Source organism: Miniopterus natalensis, chromosome 1 (assembly GCF_054644295.1).
Source record: "Miniopterus natalensis isolate mMinNat1 chromosome 1, mMinNat1.hap1, whole genome shotgun sequence".
Taxonomy (NCBI): domain Eukaryota; kingdom Metazoa; phylum Chordata; class Mammalia; order Chiroptera; family Miniopteridae; genus Miniopterus; species Miniopterus natalensis.
Genome location: NC_142081.1, coordinates 190,344,085 through 190,357,796, shown reverse-complemented (window position 1 = coordinate 190,357,796; position 13,712 = coordinate 190,344,085). Strand labels below are relative to the sequence as shown.

Sequence of the window (13,712 nt, the reverse complement as noted above, 5' to 3'; positions counted from 1 at the left end):
ATCAATGCAGGAGCCCTTTGATTGATACGCCATAATCGGTGGAGGTAATCATGTAAAAACCTGATAACCGACTTAGGTACACATCTCATTAAGCGATCCCAGTGTACGAACATCATCAGAACAGAGCCAGATGCCTCTACGGTAAAATGTAAACATGCGAGATTGATGCAATGACAAACACCTATTTATTGTATTAAATACACGTCTGAAAAGTTTTAAGTCATTATTACAGATTTCAAGAAATTCCATTTCAGATTCCCAAAATGTCCCGCCGGTACTCTGACAACTAAAAACAATGATTTAGAGGTTTTCTTTTTCTTTAATTCATAAAAAAGCAACGACTGGGGGATATAAAATAAGTGAAATCCAAAACTTGGAGGTTTACTCGAAATCCTTTTGAAACCCTAAGGTGGCTGTAAACAGTCTGTTTTCACGTGTCCGTAGCTTCAAGGAATGTGACCGTGGGGTTCGCGCGGCTGGTGACCGTGGGGTTCGCGCGGCTCGTGACCGTGGGGTTCGCGGGGCTGGTGACCGTGGGGTTCGCGCGGCTGGTGACCGTGGGGTTCGCGCGGCTCGTGACCGTGGGGTTCGCGGGGCTGGTGACCGTGGGGTTCGCGCGGCTGGTGACCGTGGGGTTCGCGCGGCTCGTGACCGTGGGGTTCGCGCGGCTGGTGACCGTGGGGTTCGCGCGGCTCGTGACCGTGGGGTTCGCGGGGCTGGTGACCGTGCGGTTCGCGCGGCTGGTGACCGTGGGGTTCGCGGGGCTGGTGACCGTGCGGTTCGCGCGGCTGGTGACCGTGGGGTTCGCGCGGCTGGTGACCGTGCGGTTCGCGCGGCTGGTGACCGTGGGGTTCGCGCGGCTCCTGACCGTGGGGTTCGCGCGGCTCCTGACCGTGGGGTTCGCGCGGCTCCTGACCGTGCGGTTCGCGCGGCTCCTGACCGTGGGGTTCGCGCGGCTCGTGACCGTGGGGTTCGCGCGGCTCGTGACCGTGGGGTTCGCGCGGCTCGTGACCGTGGGGTTCGCGCGGCTGGTGACCGTGCGGTTCGCGCGGCTCCTGACCGTGGGGTTCGCGCGGCTCGTGACCGTGCGGTTCGCGCGGCTCGTGACCGTGGGGTTCGCGCGGCTCCTGACCGTGGGGTTCGCGCGGCTCCTGACCGTGGGGTTCGCGCGGCTCGTGACCGTGGGGTTCGCGCGGCTCGTGACCGTGGGGTTCGCGCGGCTCCTGACCGTGCGGTTCGCGCGGCTCCTGACCGTGGGGTTCGCGCGGGCTCGTGACCGTGGGGTTCGCGCGGCTCGTGACCGTGGGGTTCGCGCGGCTCGCGCCCGTGGGGTTCGCGCGGCTCCTGACCGTGGGGTTCGCGCGGCTCGCGCCCGTGGGGTTCGCGCGGCTCGTGACCGTGGGGTTCGCGCGGCTCGCGCCCGGGCCCCGCCCCTACACAGTAGTCTCGTGCTTCCACAGCCCCGTCCTGACGTTGCCAGTGCCGTCCGAGCCCAGCAGGGGCCCCTCCTGCCCGCCGCCTTTGACCGGTCCGTTCTGCACGGCCAGGTTGAGGCCGTAGGACTTCTGCTGACCTTCGAGTTCGGCGGCCGGCTTCCGCGGCGCCTCCTTCCGGCCGCCCGGCGCCTCCGCGTTCCTGCCGCTGGCGTCGCTGCTGTCCGGCTGCGGCGGGAGGTGCTGGCGCTCCCTGCAGGCCAGGTGGGCGCGGCGGCTCCGCGAGTGGCCGTCGCCGCCGGCCGGCCGGCCCTTGGGCAGCCCGTTCTGCACGCTGCCCTCCACGCTGGTGGGGACGTCGTAGGCGTACTCTCGGAGGACCGCCAGGCGGCCGGCCCGGTGCCCCTTGCTCCTGTTCTTGTGATGGCGGCCGGGGTGCACGTTTGTCCGGAACGGCGCCTCCAGAGGCGCCACGTGCATCTTGATGTCGTTGTCCACGGAGTGCTCGGTCAGGCTGTTGTCCAGCTGCGGCGTGGCGTTCGGGGGCGGCGCGTTGGCGTGGCACTGGGCGGCGGCCGCCTGCAGGTTCGTCAGCTTGCAGCCCTGGGAGGAGTTCTTGAAGCTCGACGCGCTCTTGTTGGTGCCGGAAGATTCCGCGCTGCTGGGGGGGCACTTCGGGGCCTCTCCGTTCGTCCCGCCGGAGTTGGGGGGCTGCGCGTTGACCTGCACCGAGTAGGAGCTCCGGCCCGGGCAGCAGGTCATGATCCACGCGAGCCTCACGTCCTCCCGGTTGACACAGTGGTGGACCACGACGAACGCGCCGAGGCTTAGGCACGCGGCTCCGAAGAAAAGGCTGAAGACCAGGTCCAGCGGCGGGTACAGAGAGACGGCCGAGGCGCCGCACGCCCACAGGGCCGCGTAGAGCAGCAGCGTGAGGCCGGCGCCCAGCAGCTGCGCCTGGAAGGAGTGCTCGTTCTCCAGCGCGGGCGCCGCCGCCAGGGACGCGGACCCCGCGCCCTGCGGGCCGGCCTCGCCGAGCTCGTCGGCCGCCAGCCTCTGCTGCTCTTCCGCCGGCTCCTTCAGCTCGTACTTGCGCTCGGGGTGCCTTTTCAGCTGAATAAATATGCTGAGGAAGTACATGCAGTTCACGAAGGCGATGAAGCCGGCAGGCCCGTAGAAGGCTCCCAAGGAGGGTTCCCACGCCATCCAGCAGCTAGGAGAGAAAACGGGGAGCCCGCTGAGACGCGGCCCGTCTGCAGGCGGCTCGGCACCGGCATCAGCCTTCGCGCCTGGGAAACGGCCAGCAGAGAGGCAACGGGTCGGCCCGCGGGGACGCAAACTACTCACTAGGGCGCGTCCGGCCGGCTGCCGTAATTCTTGATGTTGGCCGCCGCTGTTATCCCGCAGACGATGATGGGGATGCCGCCCCCGATCAGGTAAAACCTGGCAGGAGGAATGAGAGAAGGCAGGGCTGGTCATCGGGTTAGTGGGGCTGTCCCCATCTCATCGCTCCTTAAAGGTTAGGATTCCTGCTCCGCAGGAAACGGGAGGTGAGCTTCCAGAGGCGGCCCTGTTAGCAAGGCCTCTGCTGGTCTTAGGGTTTGTTCAGATTTCTCTCTGTCACAGCACACGCCCGCCAGGCTTCCCGGCTGCGGAAAGCCGGTCACCCTCTGCCACCCTGTGGGCAGGCGAGGAAACACAGCTGCAGCAGCAGGGCTTTGGCCGGGGCCTTTTCCTTTAGGGGGACCTGGGGTTTGTGTTTGTTTTAGACTCAGCTCGTGAACTGGAAAGGGAGTCCATTACAAAGTGGACTTCACCTCCTCACTGTGCCATAGTCCAGACAAAATACATCATGACGTACTGTTTGTTTATAACGTCCGGCGAAGCCTGCGTTTCCAGGGCGGGCCAGTGCTGTGCGTGACAATTCCCAACCGACCGGGGTGAGGTTTGGAGGGCACCTGGACCCCAGCGGTGTCCACAGTGCTCGGCCCCTCCTGGCCCCTTTCCCACAGGCTAGCTGAGCACAGCGAGACAAAGCACAGGGCACTAAGAACTGAGGGGGACAGTGGTTGCTGGAACAAGGTACACAAACTTCTTATTTTGGCCGGGGAGCTTCTCTGAGCTCTCTGAAAGGAGGAACAGTCATCCTTCCGCCCTGGCGGGGTGCCCCTGGGCACAGTCAGAATCTTATTCTGCACTGGCCGCTTCCTGGGACACAGCCCCAAAGCTGAGTTGGCTGGATAAAGGCAATGTCCATGACACACTTCTCCACAGAGTGTTTCCTAGTCGTGCTCACAGGCACTAAGATCCTTCAATACGATATTAATCAGTGTGGCTTAAAAAGGCAGCTCATTAGGCCATAAAACCATAGCCCTGTCTTCCAGTTCACACATGAGAGGGAGGCCAGCATCCGTGACCTCCCTCTTCCTGCTGGGTTAATTCCCACTGGCTTCTGCCCTGAGAAGGCGGCATAGTTTCCCAAATTAACCTCGGGCCCTGCCACTCCTACCCTCCCACTGCCAGGACTTCCTGTTATCAGTTAGCCCTCATTTTGTAGCTTTAAACTTTCTCTGCTGCCTCCTACCTTCTATAATATGTATAAGTTTTCTTCTCTCTTCTGAAACTTGCCTGGACCTACCACCTTCTTTCTCTCTCCCTTCAGTGACAACTCCTGGAAATATCAACACCACCATTTGCTTCACCTTTATCACCTTATTGTGAAGGCGTTTCCACCTACGTGCTACTGAAACTGTCCTCTCTGGGACCAGGAGAGACTCAGCCCCCTGCCCACCCTCCAGGTGGCCAGGATGCTGAGGCTCCCCCAAGCTCAAGGTCATGGGGAAGGTCTTCCTACAGGAAGGAGCTTGCGCTGTCTAAAGGTGAAGAGGTGCTTATGGGGTCATTCAGGGGCTGCCTTCTTACTCAACCATTTGTGTCTTTTCTGAGAACCCAACAGAGGTAATAGCTGCTTGAGGACAGGATTCCCTGGTCTCTTAGCCAAACACTGCCTCTCAGGTTCTTGTAATGCAAGCGACAGAGATGCCAAAGCTCTTACTCTATAATCTGACTCTGGCAGGTTATTTTATTTTATTATTAAGTTTACTGGGGTAACATTGGTTAGTAAGATTACATAGGTTTCAGGTGTCCATTTCTATGATACATGATCCTTTTATTTTCCACGGCCCGTCTAGTAAACACAGACATGGCTCAGGAATCACTCTTTTCTGAGCTAACTTCGCCCTGGGGGATCCTGTTTACAGGACCTCACACGTAAACGCCTCCTGTCCCACCTACGGTATGTCCAGCTCGTCTTCTCGGCTGAGCACCAGACTCCCAAAAACATCAACTCTCCACAAGAAAGCAGTGGTGAGCCCACCTCCCGTGTGCTTACCCCCCTCAACTAACTTCTCTTATATCATTTTCTCAGCTGATGGATGCACCACCTGCTGAGGCAGCCTAGCTCACTGGAGCAGATATCTGGAGCCAGCTAACATTTATACATTAACCCATTTCTTCCTCACAACAGCTCTGCGTTGGAGTCATCCTCACTCTAGAGAGATGAGGGAAAGAAGCAGAGAGGGTCGGAATTCACGAAGGACTCTGGGCTGGAAGGGGCTCGGCCAGTATTCAAACCAGAAAGCCCAGCCTCCACGTCCATCATTTTACTTTCCAAAATTCACTCCGCAATTTAGTTATGACGGGGCTTCACGCAATGTCACAGTTAACACAGTACAGCAAACGGAGATATCAGGTACCTGAGCATCGGTCTGGGTGGCGGTGGCAGTTCATCAGGATCCTGGCATCGTTTGGCTTTCCGAGTGACTTGTTTATAGATGTTTCGAGCTGTCACTCCCACCCATAGCACTGTGGCAAGGGTGGAATAGTGAAGGAGTATTCCCACCTAGAAAGAAGATCGAAAAACACATAAGCTAAAGAGAAAAAAAATGCCCCTTTTCAATCATAAAGTGTAGTAGCTGCTAGTAAGGTTTATCAAAAAGATTGGTAAGTAACTTTCGAAAATCTGGTGCAAAAACAGTATGAAGGCGTAGGCCACGATCGACTCCTTTGCCTACTAATGAAAGGAAGGCTGCACTCTAACTCCCTATGAGAGCAGCAGGTCTCGCAGGGCACTGGCAGCTGGCTCCAGGAGGCCCACAGACCACAACTGATATCTGAGATGCCCCTTCATGCACCCTGGGATTGGCTTCTGGACAACAACAAATCGAAGGCACGTTTCTCAGAGATGCAATGTTGTACATTATAATTCAGATTCTGAAGCCCATTTTAAGGGGTAATAGAGAGGGCAAGGTAACTGGAGGGCAGAAGTCACAGCACACAAAATAGGCTGTAGAGTAAGAGACCCAGGTCCTACTTCCGAGCTTTTATACACAATCTTGGTAAGAGAGCAACGTAACACATTGGTGGTCAGAAGGGGGAGACCTGGGGTCAAAATGTTTTGCCTCACCCACCCCTTACCTGCCCTGACATCTTCGCAAGTCACATGGCATCTCAAGCACTGAGAATAAGATGAAAGTATTGGGAGGTTTCAGTTCAATGCTACATAAAGCACTCAGCACACTGCCTGGTACCTGAGGACCGACTGATAGAAAAGATCTATATTATTATTATTTATTAGGGGTGTGGTTTTACAAAGGTGTTACCTCTCTGAAAGTAACTTCCCTCACTTGAGCAGTGTGTGTGTGGGGGGGGGCAGGGATTATCAAAACCATCTCTAGGGTTTTTGTAGGCACTGAAGGGGCAATATCTGGAACACAGTAAGTGTTCAACAAATAGTGGGTACCTGCAATTACACTAATCGAGTTTCTTCCAGAGGGTGATGGGGGGGCATGTTTATCATATGACCTGCGTTTGAAACAACCTCATTAAGGATACAATTCTAGATGAAGATATATATGAGGTTAAGAGAGGTTGAAAATCTATTTAAGAAAAATAAATGCCTGTGCCATTGAAGCACTGAGGACATAATTCAGCTTTCTTATCTAAGTACTTACTATCTCTTTCATAATTTCTTCTTATATAATTATTATAGGTAAAATCCTATTAATAAAAAACTCCAAGAAAAAAAAAATCATTCTAAAAGGTTGGCTCTCCAATCTCAAGAAAATCAACTTGATTGACATTATCAAACATAGGTTAGTAACAGAAGCATTGAGACCACTGCCCAGAGTTCATTTTAACGAGGACCCATCTGCAGGTGAAGCTTAGAGACACGAAAGCTCAAGTACTGTTTTGCAGGGCAGAAGACTAGTGTCCTTGTGAGGACTCAGTGCCGGGAGGGAGGTCCGGCGAGAAAAGTCAGTTATGTTCTCCCGTAAGGAGCAAAGTGGCTCCTTTGTTCCCATTAGTTTCACTGACTGCCCTGTAAAAGCAGAATTTACAGATAGAAGTGGAACAAAAGGCATGAAAGTAACACTTGGAGTCATCTGCAGTCACCCCGAATGCTGTAAGTAAAAACAGCATAAGTGAGTTTGGTGCATGGGACCCACACATTCCAGACAAATCGCTGACTCTGACTGAACAGGGCGGGAGTGACGACTGCTGGAGTTTTCTCTGACGCAGGGGTTGAAAGAATGCGACAGGGCTGTAAAGTACTACGTTTAAAAACAGAAGTTAAAAACATTTTCAAGCCAGCAGGTGCACAACGGAGCATTCTTTTTATTGAAGTATAACTGACACACAATATCCTATTCGTTTCAGGTGTATATCATAGTGATTCGATATTTATACACCTTACAAAACTATCCCCACAGCAAGTCCAGTTACCGTCTTCTACCACACAGAGTTATCACAGTATTGACTAGGTTCCTCATGCCGGGCACCACAGCCCCACAAGTTATTTATTTTACAACTGGAAGCTGGTACCTCTTCATCTCCTTCACTTATTTAGACTGCCCTAAAACCCCTCCCCTCTCTGGCAACTACCAGTTTGTTTCCTAAAAATTCCTAAAATTTGTATGGAACCATAAAAGACCCCAAACAGCCAAAGCAATCTTAAGAAGAGCAACACTGGAGGCATCATGCTCCCTGATTTCAAACTATATTACAGCGCTATGGTAGGTAATCAAAACAGTGTGGTACTGGGATGAAAACCAACACATAGATCAAAGGGCATCAATAGAGAGCCCAGCTATAAACCCACTCCTATCTGGTCAATTAATCTATGACAAAGGGGGCAAAAATATATTACAGGGAAAAGACAGGGTCTCTTCAACAAACGGTGCTCTGAAAGCTGGACAGCTACATGCCAAAGAATGAAACTGGACCGTGATCTCAAACCACATACAAAACTTCAAAAGGGATTAAAGACCTGAACGTAAGACCTGAAACCATAAACCTCCTGAGAGAAAACACAGGCTGCAAAAGCAACTGACACCGGTCTTAGCAACCAGTCTCCTCAGCCAAGAGCAACAATAGCAAAAACACGCAAATGAGACTACAGAGAACTGGGGAGCCTCCGCCCAGGGAAGGAAACCATCAACCAAACAAAAGGCAGCCTCCTGAATGGGGGAAGATATTTGCAAACCCTACCTCCAAATAGGGGCTAATTTCCAAACTATACAAAGAACTTACACAGCTTACTATCAAAAAACAAACCACCAATTAAAAAACAGGCAGAGGACTTAAGTAGACATTTCTCAATGGCTATTAGCACAAAGACAAAAATATAACAAGTGTTGGTGAGGATGTGGGGGGAAAAAACCTCCATACACTGCTGATGGGAATGCAAACTGGTGCCACCACTATGGAAAACAGTATGAGTTTCCTCAAAAAATTAACAACAAAACTGTATGATCCAACAGTTCCACTTCTGGGTATTTAGTCAATGAAAATAAAAACACTAATTTGAAAGAATATATGCATCCCTATGTTCACTGCAGCATTATTTACAATAGCCAATATACGGAAGCAACCTGTGTGTGTATTCGCATGTATATTAGAATATTATTGTATTCTAATAATATTGAAATATACACAATTCAATACAATGGAATATTTCTTGGCCATAGAAGAGAGTGAAATCTTGCCATTTGCCACAACATGGATGGACCTAGAGGGTATTCTGGTAAGTAAAATAAGTCAGACAGAGAAAGACAAATACTATATGATTTTACTTACATGTGGAAACTAAAATATAAAATAAACAAATAAAACAAAACAGAAACAGACTCACAGATACAGAAGAATTTTCTTGTTTTTAGATCTAAGAGGGAAAACTCTACCTTTAGACTTTGAAGTGTTTTCTAAGACACTTTAGAATTTCCAGAGAATTGTTCATACTTGAAAGACACTGAAGCCTTAAACAATTATTACCAATAGTGGAATTTCAGGAGCCTGATGTCAACAGACATGTGAGCAAATCACCGAACATTCCACAAGAGCCAGAATAGAGGAGGAAGTGAGACCTGGTAGAGGGGGTTCCCCTAGCTTTTGGAACGAGGTACTTCCTATTGTATTTCCCATCAGGTACTTGGGCTACACTTCACATACAACTTCACTATCACAATCTCTTCTAAATAAACCAGAAACACATGTCAAAAGTTTGTAAATGGCTTGGCAACAGGTAATCTAATTCATAAGACATGTATCTGATTCATTAAATAATTCACCTTACCTTGGGACATCAATTTCCAAAGCTGCAAAATGCATATAAATTAATTATCCTAAAGAACTGTACTATTAACTCTCCTATACCAGAGACCAGGCATTATAACAATCATATTTTTTAACCATCAAAAAGCCTAAGATAGTGCAGCATGTATAGCAAGTGTGTAAAAGACAATGTTTACCACTCATATAATCATATATAAATACATATAAAAACTAAAATACTAACAGCTTCCACTATTGAATGCCTGCTATGTGCCCAAAAATGTATTAGACAATTTTGTAGGTGCTTCCAGTGTGTCCTCCTAGCACCATCACTGAGCTAGTGTTAATAACCTTGGGTTATGGAAAAGAGATTGAGGCTGAAATTAAATCACCCATCAGAGGTCACATGGTCAGCAGCAGGGCCAAACTCAAACTCAAACCCATATCTATTGGTTTCCAAAGCCCACGCCCCTTCTATTGAGCCTTGCTGGTCCTCACTACGTAGGAAAGTACAGTGATGGGGACTGAGGGATGCTCCGAGTCCGAGACCAGCATTTAAGCCATGTCTCTGCTGCCCAGCAGCCCCAGTGACTTGGGGCAGGTTAGTTCAATCTCTTAGGCTCTATTTCTGTACTTATGAAATACATGAGTAAGAAATGCATTCTAGGGTTAATATGAAAGTTAAGATAACACATTTGTAGTAGTTGGCAAGTGGAAAGCTCGTTCTATTCCCTGATTAAACTTCTCCCAATGCACCTCACATGCCATTGCAGCAGTCTGCTAGATAACAGATAGGAGAGGACACCTGAGAAGGTCAGCTGGCACTCTATTTAGTTGATTAAATCATGGAGTGGTAGAGCAACAAGGTCACTTAAATGAGCTCCAGCCAAATCCCTTCACTGCAAGCTAAGGAAACCAGGGACCAGGAAATTAATGATCAAGCAATTATTTGGTGGTAGATCACGACCCAGAACCCGGATTCCTTCCAACCTCGAGTCACCAGCCCCTGCGACTCACCGTCACTCACTCGGCTCCTTTCGCGAAAGAGAGTTAAAGGTTCTAGAAAGCACCCAAGGTACTGTCTGGAACTGACTTAGAACCACAGTGGGAAACACCTGGCCGGTGGCAACTCTCATAACCCACCCAACCACTGCTGGGTGGAAACGGTATTAGAACCTGCTCACGCTGTTCACAAAATCTGTGAGCTCCGAAAGGGAGATGAGAAAGACAAGGCTATGCCGCGTCTGTGCCCATATAAGCTGCATGTAAAATATGTACACTGTAGAGATGTTTTAGAGATGGAAGAACTTAAATGACCATTTAACTTAATTAGCCCAATCCATTATTATATTAGAGCAGAAACATGAAGCCCCTACTGGGTGAAGTGACCAGCCACACGAGCTCTTCTGGAACACACAGAATTAGAACCGACCTACTAGTGTCTGGCGTCCCAGGCTGCTCCTTGCTGCATTTACCACTCCCCTCTCAGCTGGCTAACTGAATTAAGAACGATTTACATTAGGACAGTGAAGCAAGTCGTGTCTGAGTCAGAAATGACGAGAGCGAGGCTGTGTTTTCCACAGAAGGGGAGGACATTGTAGAAACAGAAGGACATGTGGAAATGCAGGCTTGCCTTTCCCTTCTCATGTAAATCTTTAACAAATGGGCATTTGCTAGCCCCTGAGTACTCACTACAATTCTCCTTTTCTTTCTAGAAATGGTATGAAATACCCTTCAGGACAATGAATGGCAGCCGTCTTTACAATGGCTTTTTTCTATTCATGTCCTCAGTGAGCTCAATGTATGTGCCTGCTTCAAGCAGTCAACGGATATTTTTCGATGAAATTGAGACTATTATTATTACCATGGTGTGCTAAGTACTCTCCTAATAGTTTATGCTCAAAATGGCTACAGGGTTGAATGATTTCTATTTGCAAACAGAGGCCTCTTTGTTCATTCACCCAACAAATATCTGCTAAACACCTACTGTGGTAAGGGCTCCGGCTGATCCTTAGATCAAATCAATGTAATCCCTGCGCCTGCAGAGCTCAAAGGCCAGCAACAATGAGTAGGTAAACACCAGACTGTTACAAAGTTTGTAGGAACCGCGGGATTTTAATGAGCACCACAGAATTATGAGGGAGGTAAAGGGCAGTGCTCTGGAACAGCAACAGTAAACTGAGGCCTGGAAGGTAAGTGGAGTCAGCCTGTGAAGGGTGACAGGCTAGATTGACCTGAGTGAGATCCATTGCCTGACTCCTTGCAGGCTCCCAACAAGGCTGTTTTCAAATGCACAGTAACAGCCTAAAATGGAAATGTTGTGCACAGCTGAGAGGTAATTTCATCAATAATAACAGTAGTAAGAGCTAACATCTACTGAGCACTTACTGTATGCCGGGCACTCTCCAGTCATTGATCCTCAACAATTCTTATAGACACTCACAATTTATTTACTTTTTACTTATTTTTTTGTCAATCCTCACCTGATGATATTTCCCCCCCACACACTGATTTTTAAAGAGAGTAAAGGGAAGCAGGGAGGGGGAGGGAGAGAGAGAGAGAAAGAAAGAGAAACATCAATATGAGAGAGACACATCGACTGGTTGCCTCCTGCACTTGCCCCCCCAACCTGCAACCGAGGTACGTGCCCTTGACCAGGAATCGAACCCATGACCCTTCAGTCCGAGGGCTGATTCTCTAACCACTGAGTCACACCAGCCAGGGCCACACTCATATTTTAAATGACATCTCAGATAGACACTACTGGATAACAGTGTCATCTACCTTAGGTTCAAGGCACATGTTAATGACTGGGCCAAGCATGGCCTATCTTCATTAGTTATTTATTTAGTTATTGTTAATAATAAGTAAGCAAGAATCTACTAGCAAGACAAAAAAACACTGACAAAACCAACATAGAAACATCTGATCCCCTTCACCCAAGGTAACCATCGCCTGATAGCCTATGTTTATCATTCCCTTGCTTTCCTTTTTTGACAGTTTTATTGCACCTTCATTAAAAGTGTTTCATTTTAGTTACTTTTATCTTTATAAAAAAAGATAACAGGGGAAGTGTAATTATGGTACTAAGACCTATTCATAGGTACGCACTGTTGTAATTCATCAGTTTTGACTCCCGTGTACTATCTCGGTTTATTCATTCGCTCTCTCGGTGATAGGCATTTGGGCTGCTTCCAGGTTTTTGCTACTGTGCCTAGTGCCGCTATGAATATTCACACGCACACGCACACTCACACGCACACTGCTGTCACATACGGGCGAGCTTCCTCCCTGAGCCCAGGAGTGGGACTGCTATGTCCCAGGGTATGGGAAGGCTTAACCCGAGAAGGCAAAGCCGCCCAAAGTCGCCCACGGACATTCCCACACACAATGTATAAAAATAGCCTGGGGATCCACATGCTCCATGCTTGGCATTGCCAGGCTTGAGTTCTGCCCACAGAAACCTAATGAACAAAATAAACTGACGAACAAAATAGATCCAGAGACATGGAAGCATGGAACAGACGGAGGGAGCTCAGAGGGAAGGGGGGCCAGGGAATGAGAAGACATTAACCAAAGAACTATGTGCATATATGCATAACCCACGGACACAGACAATACTGTGGTGAAGGCCGGGGGCGGGCGCGGGGGATAGGGTAGAGGGGGTCAATGGGGGTAAGAGGGGGACATCTGTAATACTTTCAACAATAAAGATAAATTAAAAAGTAATTTTTTTTAAAAGGCATAAAATAGTAACTAACTGTGGTCTTATTTGCATCTCGGTGACCACCAATGATGTTGAACATCTCTTCACGTGCATACTGGCCCTGTGTGTTTACAATTCTACGAAAAGCCTGCCTACTCTCATGTCATTTTTTTCTACAGGGATTTCAGTGGCCTTCTCAATGATCACATTTTTAAATATACTTTTTATTCTAACGCTTTTTATTCTACTTTCTATATTCTCAGTATATACTGAGAACATAGAAAACCAACATAGAAACATCTGATCCCCTTCACCCAAGGTAACCATCACCTGGGCTGTCTTGTGTTTTCACTTTTGTTAAGGAATCTTCACAAACAAAAGGTCTTCTTTTTAATTTAGTCGAATTTATCTCTTTTCTAGTCAATGCTTTCTTAGTGTCACATTTAAGAAATCTCTCCTTATCCCCCAAACTGTGATTTCATCTAATATGAACTTAACATTTGGGTTTGGGCATGTAAGCTTTTAATCTACTCAGTTTACTTTTTTAAAAAAATATGACAGAAGGTACAGATCCATGTTCATCTCTTTCCCAATGGACTTCCCCAGCTCCCGTTACTGAACACCGGTCACTCTGCCCACTGAAGAGGCGTGAGTGCGACCCCGCCTTCTCCGCAGTTCCTCACGGCTCTGCTCTGACCTCTCTTCCACTGCGAAGGTCAATCCAGGGATCCCTAAACCAAACGCTAGCTTTCATTATAATAGCATAATTAGCCCTGATGACGAGGAGGACAACCTCCCACTCTACTCTCCTTGTTCAGAAGGGTCCTGCTATCTTTGGTCTTTTCCTTTTATGTAAATCCTAAAACCATTTATGGAGGAGAGACTGGTCCAGTGCGACCGCTGCAGGACCCATGAGCTAGACCAGGGCCAGAATGGAGATTACTGCCCGTAACCCCCTTTGG

The 13,712-nt window shown here is 49.0% G+C and overlaps 1 protein-coding gene across 1 annotated transcript in view; it reads right to left on the bottom strand.

Moving 5' to 3' along the window:
* Positions 1 to 1,393: 1,393 nt before the first annotated feature.
* Positions 1,394 to 13,712, bottom strand: part of ADGRA3 (adhesion G protein-coupled receptor A3) — a 97,695-nt gene continuing 85,376 nt past the window's right edge. The window contains exons 17-19 of the mRNA XM_087828013.1: positions 5,189 to 5,334; positions 2,781 to 2,876; positions 1,394 to 2,646 (exon numbers count right to left, since the gene is read on the bottom strand). Of these exons, the coding sequence (XP_087684139.1) occupies positions 1,434 to 2,646; positions 2,781 to 2,876; positions 5,189 to 5,334 (1,455 nt within the window). The 3' untranslated portion in view covers positions 1,394 to 1,433. The remainder of the gene's footprint in view (positions 2,647 to 2,780; positions 2,877 to 5,188; positions 5,335 to 13,712) is intronic.